Here is a 19,846-nt window from a genome sequence, read left to right on the forward strand (position 1 = left end):
GTCCGTGCACCGGTAAGGAGCTGGCGCTGGAGAGCACCTCCCGAAAGGAGAGCACCTTGTCACCTCTTCCAGATTAAAGAGGTTTGGAAGGCAGCTCTAACTTGAGCACTGACAGGGTGACTGCCAGCTCGAGCTGCAGATGATACTTTCATCTTAACAATCTGAATTGCAAAGCATATTTTCTTACCGTCTCCCTCCCTTTTGTAGCCAGCCTGTTTGTCAGTTTTTATATAACGAAACCTACTTTAAAATGCGGGGTTTGGGTATTTTTTGCTGAAATCCACTTTTTGGCTAAGTGGACTTTATCCCCACAGCAGAAAAATCCCATCATTTGGCACAGAACTGCACTCTTCACAATTATCTGCAAAAAGAAAGACATATGAAAGCTGTGCCTCCTAAAAAATGTTAACCTGTATTGTAGCTTAAATAACGGTACAAGAAATAACATCCTCTGATTAGCTGGTTCTTTAAAGTCACATTTAATGTTAAAATTTTGTCCGTTTGCAAATGAAAAGTATTTCATTCTTTTAGTACTACCCAACAAGAGCTGACAAGAACCATTTCTCTGGGAAATAAAACTGCAGAGGTAAAATCATATTAAAGCAATTATTTAAATCAATCTGTTTCCTTGGAGCAGTTCATTTTGAGTTACTCATGTTGAAAGGTTCTATCTATAACACGGGAAACATCAGGGCTTCAGTGCCTGTAACACATGGGTCTGGCTTCCATCCATCCATCCATCCATCCATCCATCCATCCATCCATCCATCCATCCATCCATCCATCCATCCAAAGTGCAAACCAAGATTCCCACACATTTTGTGAATTTACTCAATTTCTTACATACATTTAAAAAAAACCCAAAAACCAAACAACCCAAATCCCACACAAAACAACAACAAAACTCCCCACAACCTTTTATACATGTTGCATACGAGAATGTCCATGACTGATGCAGGGATTGCGCCTTGGATTCAAACACCACACTCCTGGCTGCTGCAGAGTCAGTCCTTTGAAGCCTGTGGAGCTGCCATGACCTTCAGCAGCTGGAGATCTGCCCCAGTGCATTTCTAATCCATTTCTGGTGTCCCAGGGCAGGAAAGAAAATGCAATATTTGTATGTGCCATCACTGTCTACTGGCAGTTTCCACAAGGAACTTTTCAATGGATACACTTGTTTTCTGCTGGGCTCAGTGTTGACTTAACAGAAAAGCTTTTTATCCCCCTGGAAGCCTTTCTGGGTATGAGTTATGCTATTTAAACACCCTTTTCTTTGCTGCTAATATAAAAAAGCTGTGGGAGATGAAAATATTCAAAATGACACAGCAAAGCAGGGATAGGGAGCTTGTTTGATACAGAGCTGAATTGTCCCCACTGAGGAGAGCACTGGAAACACCTGGGACAAAAGCAGCAGCACAGGCTGTGGGGTGAGCAGAAGAACCACTTCCATAATTCAGAGGGCAGCAAGCAATGAATTTCTGGGTAAGGAGCCAGACAGCTCAGCAGCAAGCCTAATAGAGCCATAAAAAGGATTGGATATCAGGAAAAAATTCTTCCCTGAGAGGAGTGTCCAGCGTTGGGACAGGCTGCCCAGGGCAGTGGTGGAGTCGCCATCCCTGGAGGGATTTAAAAAATATGTAGATGTGGCACTTGGGGACACAGTTTAGTGGTGGCCTTGGCAGTGCTTGGAGACCTTAGAGGTCTTTTACAACCTGAATGATCCTGTGATTCTATGGTAAATCCAGATTATTTTAGCTGTTGGTGAGGATGATGGTCCTAAAGTCAGGCCACCCTTTGGTGCTCTGTCACAGCCACACCCTCACAGGTTCCCAGCACTCTTTACAACAGTAAATTTATCATTCCTTCTACGAAAGAATAAATGTTTTATTAATGCTCTACTCTCTAATCATAAGGAAGGAGTAGACAGTCTTAATTAAGTCATTAGCAGTTGTTATGAACCTATATTTTGTTCTGTAAACCTGAAAGAATAGATAGTATTAATACTATTTAAAATTTGTAACTCCTTTCCCCTGTATTTTGTGTATGTTTTAAACTGTCTCAAGAAATTATATGAAGGATGCTATTTAAAAAACCCCAAAAAACAATTAGAGTGTGGGACTGATTTCATCTGCCCCAGAAAGTGCCAAAACATCAAATGTGCTGCTCCCCCTCCCAAAATCCAGCTCCAAGCTGAACACTGTCAGCACCACCCTTGTCAGCCTGCAGAGCCTCAGACATTTCCTCAGGGTGTCTAATAGGGAATTTAACCATGGGGCAGCAGGATGGCTTTTCTCAGCTGCCAGAGATTTGTGATCCCTCACAAATTCCTTACAGCAGTCCCTGGGCAGCCAGGACTCTGTAGCAGAAATGTCTGACCAGCAACCAAAAGGAAATGTCACAGAAAGGGCAGAGGAGGAGCAAACCTCCAAAGAATCTGGATCTGCCACCAACATTAAGATTTCTCTCTGCTCACTGTATGGCTGCCTGGAAAAGCTGGACACAACGGAGCACCACTGTGAGTTAATCCTTTCACATATAAAATCTCTCCATAGCTGCCCACTCAATCACAAGGCGAGAAAACAACAGGTACATTCAGCTTTAATGAAATAATCATCAGTTCTATGTACAGCTATAACTGAGGGAAAACCAGATACAAGAGAGGATGCAAACCCAACCCCTGACATGGAGCAAGTCACAGGGCAGGGCTGGCCTGGGCATTTCTGCCATTCTCCTCCTTTTTTGAAGATGTGTTTCACCTAAAAGGCAATACTGAAATAACACCAAATCCTCCCAAAACAGCTCAGCAGGCTGACAGAGGATGACAGCCTGGCCCCGTGGGATAATTTTGTGTTTATTTACTAAAGCTTGGGCATCCTCCTCTGCAGCTGACTGCAGTGGGATCCCACAGCAATGCTGGTGCCCTTTGCTCAGCACCAGCCTGCCACAGTGCCCAGTGTAACCCCAGAAGCCTCTCCCAGCATCAGGATGGCTCTCCCGGGGTGCTGTGGCAGCTCCAAAGGTACATCTAAAAGTCCTTTAAAAGTCCCTTTTCCAAAAGTATGGCAAAATACCTGGAAGGACCAGTATGAAGTACAAAGCCATTAAAATTGTACACACTGAATTATCAATAGCTGATAACTTAATAAACAAATTCACAGGAAAAAAAAAAAGACTTTTTTTTTTTTCTTTACCACCCTCTGGGGTTTTTTAAGTTTTACTTGCACAGAGATGAGCTGTGGCTCTCGCTGCTCGCAGTCCTCTCGTGACATCAAGATGTTTTATCAAGGTTTAAAACATCTTTTTGTGCACCAGGTACGAGGGACAGGTACAGCCCTTGTATTTTAGCAGGAATCCAAAGTCTGTGCTGGGAAGGGAAATCTCATCTCATGGTTGGTGAGCAATTGCCAAGCACAGCTGCTATTTCTATGCCGGCTGAGCGACACGCAGGAGAATTTTCTCAGAGGAACACTCTGCCTTGCCCACAGCTGGACACAAATCCCAGCCACGCAGATGCAGTCCCGGGTCACTAAAAGGCCCCTTTCTCCCGGAGTGCTGCCAGCTGGAGGTGATGCTCACACACACACACTCTGCTCGGTGCAAACCCCTCGGGCAGGGCAGCTCAAGGAGCCGGGGATGCTCCGAGCGAACCACAGCGATGCCGGCAGCCTCCCGAGCCGCGCCGACTGCTCACGCATGCAGCTCACTGCTATTTATATCACATGCCATGTATAAAAAAATATGCTACATCTGAGGAGAGCTTCAGCACGACACCGGCGTGGGGACGGAGGGATGGAGGGAGGGAGGAGAGGGGCTGCCTGCGGCAGGGCTGCTCCCGCCCAGCCCACGCCCGGGATGCCGCAGGGAATTTTTCCCGTGGAGTTCAGTGGTGCGGGAAAGGCTCCCCCAGCAGACGAGGCGTTCGCGCAGCCCGGGGTCAGCGGGGCCAGGCTGATGCTGAGCTTGAGCTTTGGCGTGTCTGGAGATGCACAGGCTGCTCCCGACACGGGGAGAGGAAGGAGAGAGCTCGCTGGAAGCCGCCGGCTTCGTGCCACAGCAGAGACGGCGGCGAGGGCCGGCTCACAGCACAGAACGCAGCCTGGCACCGATGTTTTCTTGTTAATATTGCAGACACTTGGCTCTTCCTCATCGGCAATAAAGCCTCCAGCTGTTTCAGCGTGCCCCAGTCCAGCCCAGCAGCAGGTCGGGCACTCGCTGCCTCTCAGGGCCATTCTTCCAACACATGGTATGTACAGATCTACAGCATGAACAGCGGGGAAACAGGGCGTGGGTGACAGCAGAAACGTGGCCTTGACATAAATGTGAAAATACAGTCACTGTAACACCTTAATTTTTCCGCAGCTGTGGTCAGTGGCGCTGTCTGAAGCCCCAGGGGACACGCTGCACCCAGCGGGGTCTGCCCACGTCCCGGGATCTGTTTCACATGGACACAACTGAACGGGCATGCAGAATTAACTACAGAATTCACCGGGAGCTCTCCCAGCTCTCCACACACCCCGCAGGCCAAATGGAGCTTGAAATCACTCTCTCTGCCCTCTCTCTCTGGGGCAAGGCTGCCATCACAGGAAGCTGTTGTGCCTGTTCTGTTCCAGGGCCATTTCGTTGACCAGCTGCTCTATGGATGACTGAATGGCCGCCTTCACGAGGGAGGAGGCGGTTTCCATGAGGAGCAGCTCGTACTGCTCCCCAGCTCTGTGCCCCTGGTCACCCGGACCTTTCTCCTCTGCCTGGGGACCACCACCAGCCTCAGGGCCCTCTTTTTGGCCAACGTCAGCGTTCCTGTTTGATTTTTTATTCCCTTTTTGCTTTTTTTGGTGCAAAACTGGGGACGGCTCATAGGCCTGGTCAGAGTCAGTGTTGTCAGAGTCCTCAGCTTCGGTGATGGTGATGACGATGCTGACACCAGCACCTGCACTTGCTTCTAGTATCTGATGGCTGGAGCATTCCTGCACACTTGCTGCCTCTTGCACACTTGCTGCATCCTCCACACTTGCTGCATCCTGCACACTTGCTGCATCCTTCACGCTTGCTGCATCCTGGGCACTTGCTGTCTCCTGCACACTCACTGCTTCCTGCACATTTGCTGCATCCTCCACACTTGCTGCATCTGCCACACTCACTGCATCCTCCACACTCGCTGCATCCTCCACACTTCCTGCAGCCTGCACACTCACTGCCTCTTGCACACTTGCTGCATCCTCCACGCTTGCTGCATCCTGGGCACTTGCTGTCTCCTGCACACTCGCTGTCTCCTGCACACTCACTGCTTCCTGCACACTTGTGGCATCCTGCATGCTTGCTGTATCTTGCACACTCACTACATCCTTAACACTTGCTGCATCCTGCACAGTCACTGCCTCCTGCACACTCGCTGCATCCTGCACACTTGCTACCGCCTGCACACTTGCTGCATCCTTCATGCTTGCTGCATCCTGGGCACTTGCTGCATCCTGCACACTTGTGGCATCCTGCAAGCTTGCTGTATCTTTCAGACTCACTGCATCCTTCACACTCACTGCCTCCTGTGCACTCTCTGCATCCTGCACACTCGCTGCATCCTTCATGCTTGTTGCATCCTGCACATTCGCGGTGTCCTTCACACTCTCTGCATCCTGCACACTCATAGCATCCTGCACACTCATGGCATCCTGCACATTTTCTGCCTCTTGCACACTCACTGCATCCTGCACACTCACTGCATCCTGCACACTTGCTGCATCCTGTACATTCACTGCATCCTGCACACTCGCTGCATCCTGCACATTTGCTGCCTCTTGCACACTCACTGCATCCTTCACACTCACTTCATCTTTCACACTCTCTGCATCCTGCACACTCTCTGCATCCTTCACACTCACTGCATCCTTCACACTCACTGCATCCTGCACACTCTCTGCATCCTTCACACTCATTGCCTCCTGCACACTCGCTGCATCACCTCCAGATGCCAGCTCACTAAAATCAGTTACAGACTCCTCGGCTTTGGACTCCTTAGAAAGATTTATGCTCTTTTCCAATTCATCCCTTTCAGGCATCTCTTTGCAGATATGAGGCATTTCCTGCCACTCTGTGATTTCAGGGGCATTGTCAGGTTGATCTTTAGAAGCAGCTTCGGGAGCAATGTCCCTGCCCTCCACATCATCAGTGGTTTGGGGCAGACTCCCTTCCTGCAGTTTGTCCTGGGCTGTTTCATCAAATGTCTCTGAACTGGTTATCTCCAACTGAACAGTGCACTCCGAATGTTCTGCATCACGTGTGGGCTCTGTTGAGGGCTCACTCTTCCCAACAGAGGTGTCACTTTCCTTTTCTGTATGGCTGTCCTCTTTCACTGTATCCTGGTCCTCTTTCACTGTATCCTGGTCCTCCTTCATTCTATGCTGCTCCTGCTTGGCCGTATCCTGCTCCAGCTGTGCAGAGACTGGGCTCAGGGATTCAGATTTGTCTGTCGGGGCCAAATCCTCTGGCTCTTCACTAGCCTTATTCACAACACCCATCACTTCATTTGCTTGAACGCTGCCCTCTGACTCCTCCACTGCTTCTGAGGGGCTGGGCTTTTTCTTACCTCTGGAGAACCTCACGCAGGGCATCTTCACCCCAGAGCTCGCCCGTTTCTTTGGCAGGTCTTGTGCACAGCTCTCCTCAGCATCCACCTCCAGCTGCACTTGGGAATCAGAGGGCACCTTCTTCCGTGAGGAGGACTTCTGCCTTCTCTGAGGCCTGGCAAGGTTTTTGATGGCTGCCCAGGTTCCTTTGGAGGATCGTGGTGGATTGGAAGCTTTGGCCTCCTCTTGGTCAGCGCTGACACATTGGCTTTTCTCCTCTGAGGCTCCTTCACACGCATCCTTCACAGTCAGCCCCTTCTTACAGGACTTCTTCCGCTTCTTAAAACAGAGCATGGAGGGTTTTTTTGCTTCTTCCTCTGGGGGGGAACATGTGGCCCCTGTGCTGGGAGTCTCTGCCTCTCTTGGGTTCTCCATTTCAATTTCCTTAGCTGCCTTCACCATATTCTCCTCTCTTTTGTTGGTGTTGTGCTGGTGATTTTCCTGATCAATGCTTCAGACACAAGAACTGCAGAGACGCTCAAAGTGCATTTTTTTCCTCAAATAGATTTCCAAATAATGTTAGTTGCTTTGTAACGAGCGTACGTGGCAGTGAGAAGTTCTGCTGGAGCTGTTGCATCCACTTTATAACTCCCACTTTGCCTTATCACTCACTTTATCACCTCTCCAAGGAATCCCGGGTAGATGTGCAGTTGAACAGGCTTCTCCTTGGCTTTGCTGGCCTCAGTCACTCTCATCTCTGGAGCAACCCACTTCCAGTTGTGCTCGGTCTAACTGCACAATGGCCAGTCTGACATACCTTTCTTTTCCCCCAAAGGATGACAAATCAAGCCAAGAATTAACAATTTTTATTCACGCCACGGACCTGGAGGGAACTTGCACTTTGTGAGCTCTCTGCAATTCCACATTGCCCAGGGAGCTTGATCGAAGCACCAGTGGAAGCAGCGGCTGTTTTCTGCCCCCCAGTGACAAGGTCAGATGCTGCTTTGCCTTGGCTTTGGTTTCTGCTTCAGTTCCCCTCGCGTGTTACATGAAATTTGCTGCAAAGCATGACCGAGGCTTTCATCTTTTTATCTGGAACACAATAAATGAGTGATAAGACCCGTAGAGAAATTTTTAAAAGCTACTAAAAAGTTTTTTCTCCCTAAACATTTCATTTTGGGAGGCAGACCAGGGCTGGATGCACTACAGCAGGTTTTTCTCACTAATTAGCATCAATATCCAAAGGCAAAATAAGGCCACAAGATGTCAACCCAGTGATGTTCCATCACAGAAAGTACTATTTTGCTATTTTATGAGGTAAAAAGGGACTTTTTTTTATATAACTGCCCATATTATGGTGAATACTTATTACACAGGCACACACATATTTCCTTCTCCTACGGTTTGCTAAATCCTTTCCCCACTGCTCCATATGCACTTATAGTTCCAGCTAGGGAAATTACACCCTGAGACAGCAGATATTTTTATCTTTAATGCACCATATGACAATATGCAAAAACAGAGAATACAAAAAGGAGGCTTGAGGAATACAAAAGCGAAATCACATGGCAAGAAGGGAGCTTATTTATACTACGTGCATGCCTCCCATGGCAACCTCAATTAACACCGTGTGTGCTCATCAAAGACATGATGTTGTAAGATGTGTGTCAACCTGTCAACCTTAGAAAAAAAAAGAAAAAAAAAAAAGGCTCTACCTCGAAATATCATCAGAACCTTTTGGATAGAACGATGCAAAAAGGTGTTACCACAAACAGACCAACTTCTGCAGGACGGGCTCGGGGGCTCCGGGCAGGGCTTTACACGGCATTCCGTGCTCTGCTTTTCAGGAGCACGGTGATTAAAAAAGGGGGTTCCGGGGCACGCTTCCCCCGCAGCACATCTGGCTTTTTTAAAAAAAAATAATTATTATTTTAATGAGGTTATTTTAAGGAGAAAGCGAACGGAGCTGTCAGAGCCGTGTGAGCGCTCACCCGCAGCCGCCGGTGCCCGGAGCGCATCCCGCATCCCGCATCCCGCATCCCGCCGCCCCCGCCAAGTTTCGGGGGCGTCCGCGGGTGCGCAGCGGGACCCGCCGGGCCCCGGGGAGCCCCCACGGCCGGACCCCTCCGCGGCCGTGCGCGGCTCCGGGGCAGCGACCCCGCTGCTGCCGCTGCCGCCCCCGCGGGTCCCCCCGAGGCGGAGCCGCCCCCGCGCCCTCCTCACCTGCGGCCGGCCCGGCCCCGCTCCGCTCCGCTCCGCTCCGCGCGGCTGCGCTGCCGCCGCCGCCTCCGCCGCAGCCGCGCCCCCCGGGCCGGCGGGGAGGGCGCTGCCGGCAGCCCCCCGCCCCCCGGCCCGCCCCCCGCCCCGGCCCGCACCTGCTCGCCGCCGCCTCCGTGCTCCGCGGGGAGAGCGTGGCTCGCTGCTCGGCGTGCCTGTGTCCCGGCGGGGCAGCAAGCTCCCGTCCCCTCCCGGGCTGTGCACAGAGCCGAAAGCCGCCAGCTTCAGCTCGAGGTGAAGGTCCTGGTTCGTAGTCGGGATGCCAGCTGTGAGGGAGCCCCGAGCGCACCCCGGGGAGGAGGGAGCGCTGGGGGTTCCTGGCTTTCCGGGAAGGGAGGGCGCCCTGCTCTTGGCAGCTGTTTTTTGTGGCCCGCCTGAAACCTTCACGGCTTTCAGCACTCGCTGATGGAGGTGCTGCAGGAGCTACACCTTTGGAGGTGGAGATGAGGACAGCCAGCTCTTGGCTTCAAACTAATCCGTGCCCAAAACACCAGAGAAAAGTGCCTCTTTCATCGGAGCCTTTCTTCTCTCCAAAGCAGCTGAGATCTGACTTTAAAAAAATCACAGTCTCCAGCTGTGATGATTGATGGGAGAGCCTCCAGAAAAAGGACTTCCCAGTGCAGCTGATGAACTACAGGAAACTGCAGCTGAGATGCCCGAACGTCCCCATTCATCTCCACGGGGAGCTGACGCCCACAAAGGCTTTACAGACATTAACTGCTTCACAGCATGTTTGCACACGAGAAACTGAGCAAAGCAGCACTCTGAACTTGCAAGTGGCTTCCAGTGTAGGCCAGGCTTAGAAAAAACACACATGGCCTCCCCCCTCCTCAGCTTCTTCATGGGAAAAAAGGTACAAAATGGATTAGTTGGGCTGAAACGCCAGCCAGGAGGGCAGAAAAAGTGCATTGAGCATCACAAGGAATTGCCTTTTTAAAAGCTCCCCTCTGAGATGTGTTTGCTCGCATTCACTCAGGATAATAAACTTCATTTGGAAACAGCTTCTCTCCTGAGGTGGGTGGTGGGTTCTAATTATGATCCACTGCTTTATTAAAGCCAAGTGAGGCCCTTCAGTGCAAGGAGCTTTTCCCTCGTTGCAGCTGGAGGCAGGAGGGAGGGAAGAAGACAATGAGGATGGCTAATGTGAGGCTGGGGAATGTGGTGGTGTGATGGAGGCAAGCTGCCATGAATCCCCTTGGGAGCACTTGGCATGGAATCCAATTATTCCTGACGCTCCAGGGGCAGATGGCAGCACCAGTGGCTGTGGTGAAAGGGAAATAAAAGGTAAGCAAAGGATCAGGTCAGAAGTTGGGTAAGCTGGACAGAAGATCCTGGCCCAGCTGGATCCTGTTTTCTTTCTGTGGTGCTGCTGATGTGCAACAAGTCAACCAAGCAACACCTTCTCCTCTTTCCTGCCCCCAGCACTACCTAAAACCATAAATCTGAGTTATTTCTTACAGGATGTGATGCAGTGCTCTCACAACAGCACAGCACGGGGGACGGATGGCCATAACACCAGCTAAGGACCAGGCCCACAAATAGCCCACAGAGAAGAAATTTGCACTTAATTAGTTTTTTCTCTAAGCAACAGGAGGAGAAGAAAACCACTGAGTACTTAGCTAGGAGAAATTAAGTGTCCTCTGTGTCCTATTTGATAGGACGAGACCCAGCTGGGACCCTTAGCTACAAAGGAGAGTATTAAAAAAATAACCTATTTATGTATCCATCCTGCAAGAGAAAAGAGAGGTTAGAAGTGCAGGTTAGAAAACATTCCCCATTGATCTCTGGAGATGCTTGGGGCTATTTTTTTGGCCCTTGTGCTTTGTTGTTGTGCAGCAAACCCTTGAACAGCTCGTGCCTGAACTGGCGCTGTGCCTCACTGCAGGAGGGGGACCAGCAACCCCTTGAACCATCTCTCTCAAGCACATGGCTATGATCTCATGCTAAACTAAAAGGAGGCTAATCTTAGCATAAATTTGCACTTATCCCATCTTTCATAAGCATGAAATGAAGGTGGAACACGGAGCACTTGCAGGAAAGCAGTGTAGCAGGGAAGATTAAATGTAGGAACTGACAGCAGACTTGGCAGCATCCGCTCTGGCACGCTGCTCCCAGGGAAGGCTGGGCCCAGGAGCTGCAGGTGAAGGGGCACCCTCAGCCAGGCTGGGCAGCAGTGGGGGAACCCCTCCTGACCCCCTGCAAGGGCACCGAGTCTGCTCTCCTGCCTGCCAGGAAATCCTTGGCTGGATAACATCAAAAGGAACATTTTAGGAGGCTGTGAATGCATCTCAAATGCTCTCATAACCATTTTAAGTGTTCTGCCTGCTTGTGTCACAACCAGGTAACTTTTATGTAATTATTCTCCCCTCCTGAATAACTGAAGAAATAGAGATCTTTCTTTCCATATATACACATATTCACACACAGTATCTGTGTACTACAAATGCTCCCCTACGTTGGTGCACACCTACATCCTGATCCTCCCAGTTCTCACCAAATTTGGAATGTTTTTAGATTCAATTCTGATACAAGCAGATGGGCCTCATGACTTTTAATTCATATATTCTGCAGTCAGATGCAAGTATCTCACATTCACAGAATAATTTCACAGAATAATTCAGGTAGTTTATTTCCTACAGACAACATACATCATCTAGGGAAGGAAACCAGATTAAAACACACACCCCCTGGTGCATTGCAGGCTACTTATTACTGCAATAATCACTCCTACTTGTCAATACAATGATTGCTGTTGTGTGTAGTTAATCACAGAAATAAATTCTAATTCAGTAATCTCAGTGCATACATTAAAACCCAAAAAGCACTTGAAGTATTTGCCAGTTTATTTGTATTAGTTAAAAAATTGGCAGCAATGCTATCTCCATGTTACAAAATGATTTTTGGCTGCTAACAAAACCTGTTACAAATCACTTGATCACTGTTCACATTGTCTCTACTGATCAGAAAGGTACATTCAGAAACAAGGCCTGTCAGTGGTGTAACTGCACTTATGGCTGAGCAGGAAATGGTTCAAAGGACACATTTGGTAGAAGCCACAGATGTGGGCCAGAGACCCAGTGCCTCCAGATCTGCTACCCAGAGCTTTCCTTCCATTGTCAGAAGAACACAGCAGTCGCAGCTGGGCTCGGGCTGATGTGGCTCAGGTGCCTGCAGGGGTTAAGTCCCAGCAGAAAGCAGGGTGAGCACTTGTGGAGAGCACTGGGCAGCGAAGGGGATCCTCCCTGCTCCTCTGGAATGACACTGGAGCAGTGCCAGGGCACAGCAGGTTCTCCCGAGGTGTGAGAAGAGGGACAGAGGATTCCGCTTGGCACAGGGGAAACTGCAGCCAGCAAGACTTCTAAAGATAACAGATGCTGCAAAACCCCAGTGGTTAAGACAATTAAAGTCCCAAGACTGTTTCAAACAGCTCCAGCTTTAGGATTTTTAATTATTAAAATCATGTCACTGAATCAAAAGAGGTCGTTAAACCCAAGCTTCTGTATTCTGCTTCAGCTACAATCATGAAGTGGGAGGTCTGTAGAGGAAGTTTGCTTCATATGCTCAGTGTCAACTAGCTTGGAAAACAGCAGTTTAAAAATTATTACAGATTAAAAGTTACTGGTTGATTCTTCAGCACTCCTCCTTCCACTCACTTCTTGCACTATATTCTCACTGATCTCTTGTTCTGACTTAATAAAAAAAATCAGAGCACAGTTCCATTTACATGACTCATCAGGTGTTCTTCTGGGAGCTAAAAACCAAAATAAAATTTAATTACTATTATATAGTACTGCAGGCAACTTTCAGGCTGAATTATAATAAAATGTCATTTGGAAACATATGGCATAATATAGGATTCGCTTAACTCCATTATCTCAAGATCTTTGGAAAAATAAAGCCCAAATACTGAAGGCCTTCAAGAAGGCACCAACCTTTGGTTAAACATTCCTTTCAGAAGAGCCCATTTACTTCTCCTGACACTGGGTCCAGGTCTATGTCATAGAAGCAGGGTCTTGTAGGAAGTCCTGGCATAGTGCTCATCTGGACAACAAGAGACAGAATGTTAAAGTGGCAGTGGCAGCATTTTGGGCACAAGATCCAACACTGAAGACTTGGATGGCAATAGCTGCCTGCACACCAACAGACCAGAGAATGATGGTCATGGACTGTTTTGAAGCACCCCATGAGAACCAGAAACTCCTGGCCCAGTAGACAGATATGAAGTTTTTGCTTTTTATGAGGATTTTCTGCAGCTGCAAGTAACTGAGCCCAAGATTTGACAAAATACTTGGCTATGCAGCTGACCAGTTCACTGTTGGAGGAGTGTTCATGGACTTTGCTGTGATGAGACAACTACTTCTGAAGTTTTCAGAGTACTAAAATGAAGATATAAATTTTAATACAACTTTGCCAGCTGTAAAGGCGCAGTTGATTACAATTCTTTGAGAATCTGGAACTAGACATGTTAAATAATTAGGAATAATTACTGGAACACACTCAGAAGGGCTGCTCAGAGGCAGAACTGAAGCTCACAGAGCAGCTGCCAGCACTACTGCCTCAGGCCAGTCCTCTGCACTTGTTCCACTGCTGAGTACCCAGTTTCAGGGATGCAGAACAAGGCTGGCAGGAACTACACCTGGCCTGATTTATCCTTGCAGCTGACAGCATTTCCCCTCCCCTAAGGCAGCATTTAGCCCAGCAGCACACACAGGCTGAACACAGACTCCACAAGGGTCCGTGACCATGTTTGGTACTTTGTGTCAGTGGTCATTAAGTGCTTTTATAAAAAGGAAGAACTTGAAAGGTCTCATTTTCTATCTGCATCACCCTGCCTCAGCTTTCACAGTCAGTATTGTTATGCCTGTCTCCATTAGATTAAACATCTCTTTGGCAACCTGGTATTTTCTCCCTGAGCAAGTATTTTGCACGCTAATCAAATTACCTCCCCATCTTCCTTTTGATGATAAGCTAAGCAGCAAGAAGGCAAAGCTCTTGTTGGTGAGGTCTTTTCTGCAGTTCTCAAAACTGTTCAGGGAGCTTTTGGAGTCCCAGCCCATTTTCCTTAGCCATTTGTAAGTGCTAACACCAGTCCCACATGCACTGTACCACTGCAAGTCTTTCATGGATTATGCAAAGGTAAAAATCACTGAAGTCCCCTTTTTGTAATGAATTCTGGGGCTGCATTGGCTTTTTATGAGAGCCACTGCTTTCCCAGACAGAGAAGGGGAGGGGTCACAGGCAGGACCCCCATTCTTTGTCTTTCTGCTCAGCTGTATAAATATTTTGCTCTCAAGAACATCTCAAGAAAGTATTAACAGGTTCCAAGTGCCCAGAGGGGTTTTCCTGTTCTCAGCTCCCAATCTCTGGCCACGAAGAGCAAGAAACTTCCTATTTATTTATGTACCATTGGAGAATCATGGAGCTTTGCAGATCTCCACCTCCAGATTCAGAGGGCCACAGCAGGAGCTCAGAGAGTGGCATTCAATAGAGTAGGAGGTGCTGCAAATGTGCCTGACTTTGCCATTTCTTGCACTTACTATTTTGAAATGAACAGTCAATTTTTCCTCCTTTCCTACCAGAGGGCAGCCCACAGTGGCTACTCTGCTATCTATTACTTCAAGGCAGTCTGCTTAAACCCCAAATTTCCATGCAATGCAGAATAATTTCCATCCAGGCCAATAATTTTCTGTACAATTGTCTACAATGCTTCATGCAGTTATTTTCAGAGCTGAAGGAATGAATTTTTTCTCATTTATCCTCCTCCCCTTTAATACCACGTGTGCTCAGAAAGAACACAGGGCAATTTACACTATTTACTTACAAGAAAAACTTAGACCACCTGGGTATAATCAAATCCCTTGCAAGATTTCAAATAAAACTAATACCTTCCAAACACGTATTTGTTGCTCTTGTGCCATTTAGGATCTAAAAAAATAGAGCTGAATAACTGAGAGCTGTTTTCAATTCAGCAGCAGCACCAGAAAAGAAACCAAATCAATCTGAGTCCAATGATTTATTACATTTAAATCTAGATAACCTTTGAAATTGTATTTCCTTTAAAATCTCACAGTATTTCATGGAGGCACAACAGTTTCAACTTTAAGCCAGAAAGGAAAATTCCAAAACTCAGAAGCTGAGAAAAAAATAAAAGCGTGATGTGCCTTTGTGATTAACTTCAGGTAACAAGAGTAGGCACACACCAGTGATTAATTTCACCTAACATTCATCCTAAAAGCTTCTGCATAGAGCTACATATTTGTTGCATTTTCAGCTCACAGTTCAATGGCTGCTGCCTAAAATTTATTCTGAGGCTAACACATCCCCTGCTGAATGGGTTTAAAATAGTGATCTGATTCAAAATGCCTCAGATTATTTCTCCAAAGGACATCCATTCCCTGGGTTTTAGACACCACAGAAGAGTGATCACATCCCAGCCAGAAGACTTATTGTTAACTCTGGCAGAATTAACACCATGATTTGCTACACAGCCAAGAAAACATTAGGAAATGGGTACAGGAGCAGAAAGGAAAAAGTCCAACTCCATAGAAACTGAAGACATGAGAAAAACAGCCAAAATGTTAGTTTTAATGTCTGAAAACATCTCTCTCTTGTTTACTCATTAATGCAGTGTACCCTTTCCTTCTCCAATGCTTATGGAATAAATAATAAAATAAATCATTGTTTGGACTAAATCTTGGCTTGCAAAAAATGCCATTTATAACAGGAACAGGCATGCTATCTTTCATTTTATCCCAAAACACACATTAGTCTTTAGAACATGGATGAGCCACACTTCAATCAGGATGTGATTACCTTATTTATGCTGGATAATCTGGAAACCTTAACTATCTTTTTTAAAAAACAAGAATTAAAAGACAAAGGTAGCCAATATTTGGCTCTAGCTAGCATTTGAAGAAAGAGAGGATCCAACTCTTAAATCAGCAAACTTCATCACTGAGTCATGCACCCCAATGCTTCTGAAACTTTATTATTACAAACATGTTGCCATGAAGACCTCAGAAAAAGGTTCAGGGCTAGTAAACATGAAAAAGAGCTGCTTGCACCAACTGCCTCATGCCCTAAGGTAATCTAACTAGTTACTCAACACTTGCCCAGAAGACATTCCCCAGGTAAGATTTCCAGAGGATCCTTTCATCCTAGCGCTGCTTCTACGGATGCAAACCTGAATGTGGGTTCATTTTGCAGATAGCTCCTCTTTCTGCCAGGCAATTCATAACAAAGCTGTTCCAGGATCCTGTTTCCATTGTTGCTACGCTCTCCCCTCTCAGCTGACATTATGCCAATCATATCAAAGAACAGAAACTAAAAACTCAAGGGCGCAGTGAAATGAGTTGTTGGAATTGTTGCAGGCTGAACAGCAAACAGATGGTCAGCAAAACCATGAGAACCAAAGAGGAGGGGAGCCTGATAAATGATTGATAGCAGAGCTCAGCTTTGCTTTGGAGGGGTCTCATCCAGAGACATCTGCTCTGTAAGCTTAGGAGGGGTTGCCTTGCTCTGCCCTGATCCACAGCTGTACACAGAGGTCACCTGCAAAGTGCTTCACCAGGAATGGAAAGTCACAACAGCAACCAGGTGGGCCAAGGATTTCTCCCTCTACCAGCCTGCTGTTCCTACAACTCACAAACTACAGAGCTCACCCTTTTCTCAAAATTGAGGAAAAGAGAGATGTGGGCCCTGAGAAATACAGCAGGGGCTTGCTAATTATTCAAATGTCAAATGGTCTATTTCAGCCTCCCTCTTTCCCCTGAGAAAAACCATCTGATACACTGGACTGTTAAAACACCAATTGTAAATGACAAGGACTCTCCTGATTGAAGACACTGAACAGTAAGTGACTCCTGGAATGCACATGAGGTTGTTTTCCTCACCCCACAGCCACCACATACCGTTCCCACCAGTGGGTACAAGAACCCAGCCCCAACGCTGGCCCGAATGTCTCGGATTGGCAGAACAAAACCTGTAGGTGCTCCTTTTTGTTCAGGGTCATGAGACAATGACAAGTGAGTTTTAGCCATGCAGATTGGCAGGTTTCCAAATCCCTGGGAAAAGAGAAAGAAAATGAATGACATAAGTGGAAAAACCAGTAATTTTTCCAGTATAAAAGCTAATTGCTCTATTGTGCCACTCTCTGTAGACATCAGGCATTTTATTCCCCAACAAGTGTTTCATCCACAGCCTGTCAGATCCACTGATCATTCTACATCCCCACTCCTTCTCTATCAAATTCTCTCCCCACCCCCCATTAAGTACTAAAGAAAGAACCACCATGTCCCTTGGCACAGCTAGCTGAGGAAGAGATTAATGTCACGGAAGTGCTGGATATACAACCTTGACAGCCAACTTACTTCCTACTCTCTTCCCAAAATGTTGAACAGCTCAGAGTTAAAGTTTTGCTCAGATGAAGTCAATTAATTAGAAGTGTTTGATCAATACAATTGCAGGTTGTGAGGAAGTGGCAATTGCATGCCTTTGGGATTTTGATGGACATGTAAAGAAATATATAAGAAGCACAAAAGTGAGAAGCTCTATATGCCAGTAGTAAATGGACTGCAAAAGGAAAATTGGTTACAGCACCCTGCAGCCAATGAATTGCCAGTCCTCACACTGCTTTCCTCTTCAAAGACCTTCAATAATACAGAAGCAGATAAATTCACAACAATGTCACACTAGAGAAAAGCAAAAGCAACACAGCAACCAGAAAACACTGAATTCAACAACCAGATGACAGGTTCAAAACTTAAAAAACTTTCCACATTAAGTCTTGTATAACTCACAGAACTCTTTCCCCAAAATAATTGTGACTGAGAAAAATCCACATGGAATCAAAAACTGATTAGTAGAACTTGATCTCAATGGAACACAATGGAAAAATAATCAGAGACTATTTAAAACCAGCATAATGAGTTGTAATTCCCTAATTCTCTAAATGCTGAAAGACTGGAGAGTATAGTAGGGAAAGATCACTAAATCCTCCTACCCCTTCTCCCCAAAACTATTACAGATGGGTAGCAGGAGGTACTGGGCCACATGAGTGAGTTCTGTCTTCTTCACTAGAAGACAAAGCCAGTTTCTCTTTTCCCACATCCTTTTCTTCCTCTGCCATAGCAGCACTTAATGATTTCTGGATAAGGACACCATTTGAGTGAGGATTCCCTTCAAACACAGCTTGAACACCCCCATTAGTATGATAATTTTGAATGAAAAGCACCACTGCTACCAGGTGATGTGGAAAACTCACCTGCTTGGTGTACAGGGCAACTTTCTCCTGTGCTTCTGGAAGCAGCTCAATGTCTCTTGCCCCATAGACCTGCTGGGCAATAAGCCTGATCTTGTCTACAATAGGTAGCTAGAAAAACAAAAAAGGCAGGCAAGTCAGCATGGCCAATCACAAAGACCTGCAGCATGTTGTGAAGTGCTCTTCTATAGACATAAGGCTTAATTCCATCTGCTATAGAACAAAATACAGAGTAATTTGAGTTTTCAAAACATGTTTCAATATTTCAACGGGTAGCCAAAACAGTAAGAACTGACTAACTAGGTCTGTGAAACTGGTGGAATCAATGTTTCAATTCTAACATCATGTTTCTTCTCAGTTTCTCGAGCAGCCTTTTAGCCCTGCACAAATTAGTGAAACCAACTGATATAAACAAAGCATCTCTGTAACAGTGCAAGTTCCTACCTCCACGTTATAGAGGAACCTGAAGTTGTTAGGTGCCTGGGATGCTCTCTGAACAGCTCGGGCCAGGGCCAGGGCTCCTTTCCCTCCCTCTGCCCAGTGAGTGCACTCCACAGCATCGAACGCTCCTGCCTCCTTTGCATGTTGTACTACAAGGGCCAGCTCAGCCTTTGTGTCTGTCCTGCAAGGAGAAAGTTTGCATGTTTGTACCAGAATGCACACACAGGAAATGCACGTTCATTCTTGACAAGATCCAAAACGTGTCCAAAGAAATCACAGCTACCAGAAAGCTGCTCAGGGGTTATCCACCACAGCCTCCTCCTTGGCTGGCATCAGCTTTAACAGCACAGCTCAAAGGACTTCTGCTTCACAAAAAGACCACACAGTGGTTGTTTGCTGTGCAGTACAACACGCAGAGCCCAATTCATGCATTTTCCAACAACGCAGAACTATGGCCTTCCAGTATCTGAAGGGAGCCTACAACAGAGCTGGAGAAGAACTTCTTACAAGAGCACGTAGTGACAGGAACAAGGGGAATGGTTTCAAACTGACAGAGTAGGTTTAGATTGGATACCAGGAAAAAATTCTTTACTGTGAGGGTGCTGAGGCACTGAAACAGATTGCCCAAGTACTGAAAGTGTTCAAGGCCAGGCTGGATGGGGCTCTGAGCAGCCTTGTCTCGTGAAAGGTATCCTTACTCATGGCAGAGGAGTGGAAATGGATGATCTTTAAGGTTCTTTCCAACCCAGGCCATCCTCTGTTTTATGACTCTATGGAAATGCTGCCAACAACACACTGACAGTACCGAGAACAGGAGTTTGTGTTAAACACAGTATGAGAAGTGCCACGATGTTACACCTGCACCACCCCCAGCCCAGCTCACTCACTTGAAAGCATTGACAGCCACGACCACCGGGACACCGAACATCCGCGCGTTCTGGATTTGCTTGTTGAGGTTGCTGCAGCCTTTTGCCACCAGCTGAAGATTCTGCACAGAAGCAGCAAACAGGAAGCAATTTTATCAGGGGCAGGGAAACTTTTTTTCCAAACCCACTAAATCAGAAGCTAACGGTAAAAATATCAAAATGGGAATGAAACCACAAAGGCAAATCCCCAGTGCTGCTTTTGGAACAGTCCACACCACTGCAAGCTCTTGGACAGGAGACAGGAAAAAGAGTGACTGTTTCTAATGATCACTGGTTTCAGCTCCCAAGTCAAGGTAAGAGAAACCATTTTTTATCACCTTCTTTTAATGCTTAAAAAGTTAATGCCTGTTTTCATTAACTCCCCACAGAAAAGCCTCAGTTTC

General features: G+C 46.9%; 2 protein-coding genes across 3 annotated transcripts in view; both read right to left on the reverse strand.

Annotated features, from left to right (window-relative positions):
* Positions 1-460: 460 nt before the first annotated feature.
* AKAP5 (A-kinase anchoring protein 5) lies at positions 461-9,379 on the reverse strand. Of its 2 annotated transcripts, none has more exons than XM_064422882.1 (2): positions 8,936-9,379; positions 461-7,652 (listed from the first exon to the last, which is right to left on the reverse strand). In XM_064422882.1, the coding sequence occupies exon 2, from the start codon at positions 7,020-7,022 to the stop codon at positions 4,578-4,580; it is 2,445 nt and encodes an 814-aa protein (XP_064278952.1). In that variant the 5' UTR covers positions 7,023-7,652; positions 8,936-9,379; the 3' UTR covers positions 461-4,577. The 2 variants fall into 2 exon arrangements, with proteins under 2 accessions (XP_064278952.1, XP_064278950.1); XM_064422880.1 differs by lacking the exon at positions 8,936-9,379 and adding an exon at positions 8,784-8,911.
* A 2,283-nt stretch (positions 9,380-11,662) lies between these two features.
* MTHFD1 (methylenetetrahydrofolate dehydrogenase, cyclohydrolase and formyltetrahydrofolate synthetase 1) overlaps positions 11,663-19,846 on the reverse strand; it is a 39,588-nt gene continuing 31,404 nt past the window's right edge. The window contains exons 23-28 of the mRNA XM_064422879.1: positions 19,425-19,525; positions 18,541-18,718; positions 18,100-18,207; positions 16,748-16,900; positions 12,770-12,878; positions 11,663-12,588 (exon numbers count right to left, since the gene is read on the reverse strand). Of these exons, the coding sequence (XP_064278949.1) occupies positions 12,789-12,878; positions 16,748-16,900; positions 18,100-18,207; positions 18,541-18,718; positions 19,425-19,525 (630 nt within the window). The 3' untranslated portion in view covers positions 11,663-12,588; positions 12,770-12,788. The remainder of the gene's footprint in view (positions 12,589-12,769; positions 12,879-16,747; positions 16,901-18,099; positions 18,208-18,540; positions 18,719-19,424; positions 19,526-19,846) is intronic.

The sequence above is a fragment of the Passer domesticus genome, chromosome 6 (assembly GCF_036417665.1).
Source record: "Passer domesticus isolate bPasDom1 chromosome 6, bPasDom1.hap1, whole genome shotgun sequence".
Taxonomy (NCBI): Eukaryota; Metazoa; Chordata; class Aves; order Passeriformes; family Passeridae; genus Passer; species Passer domesticus.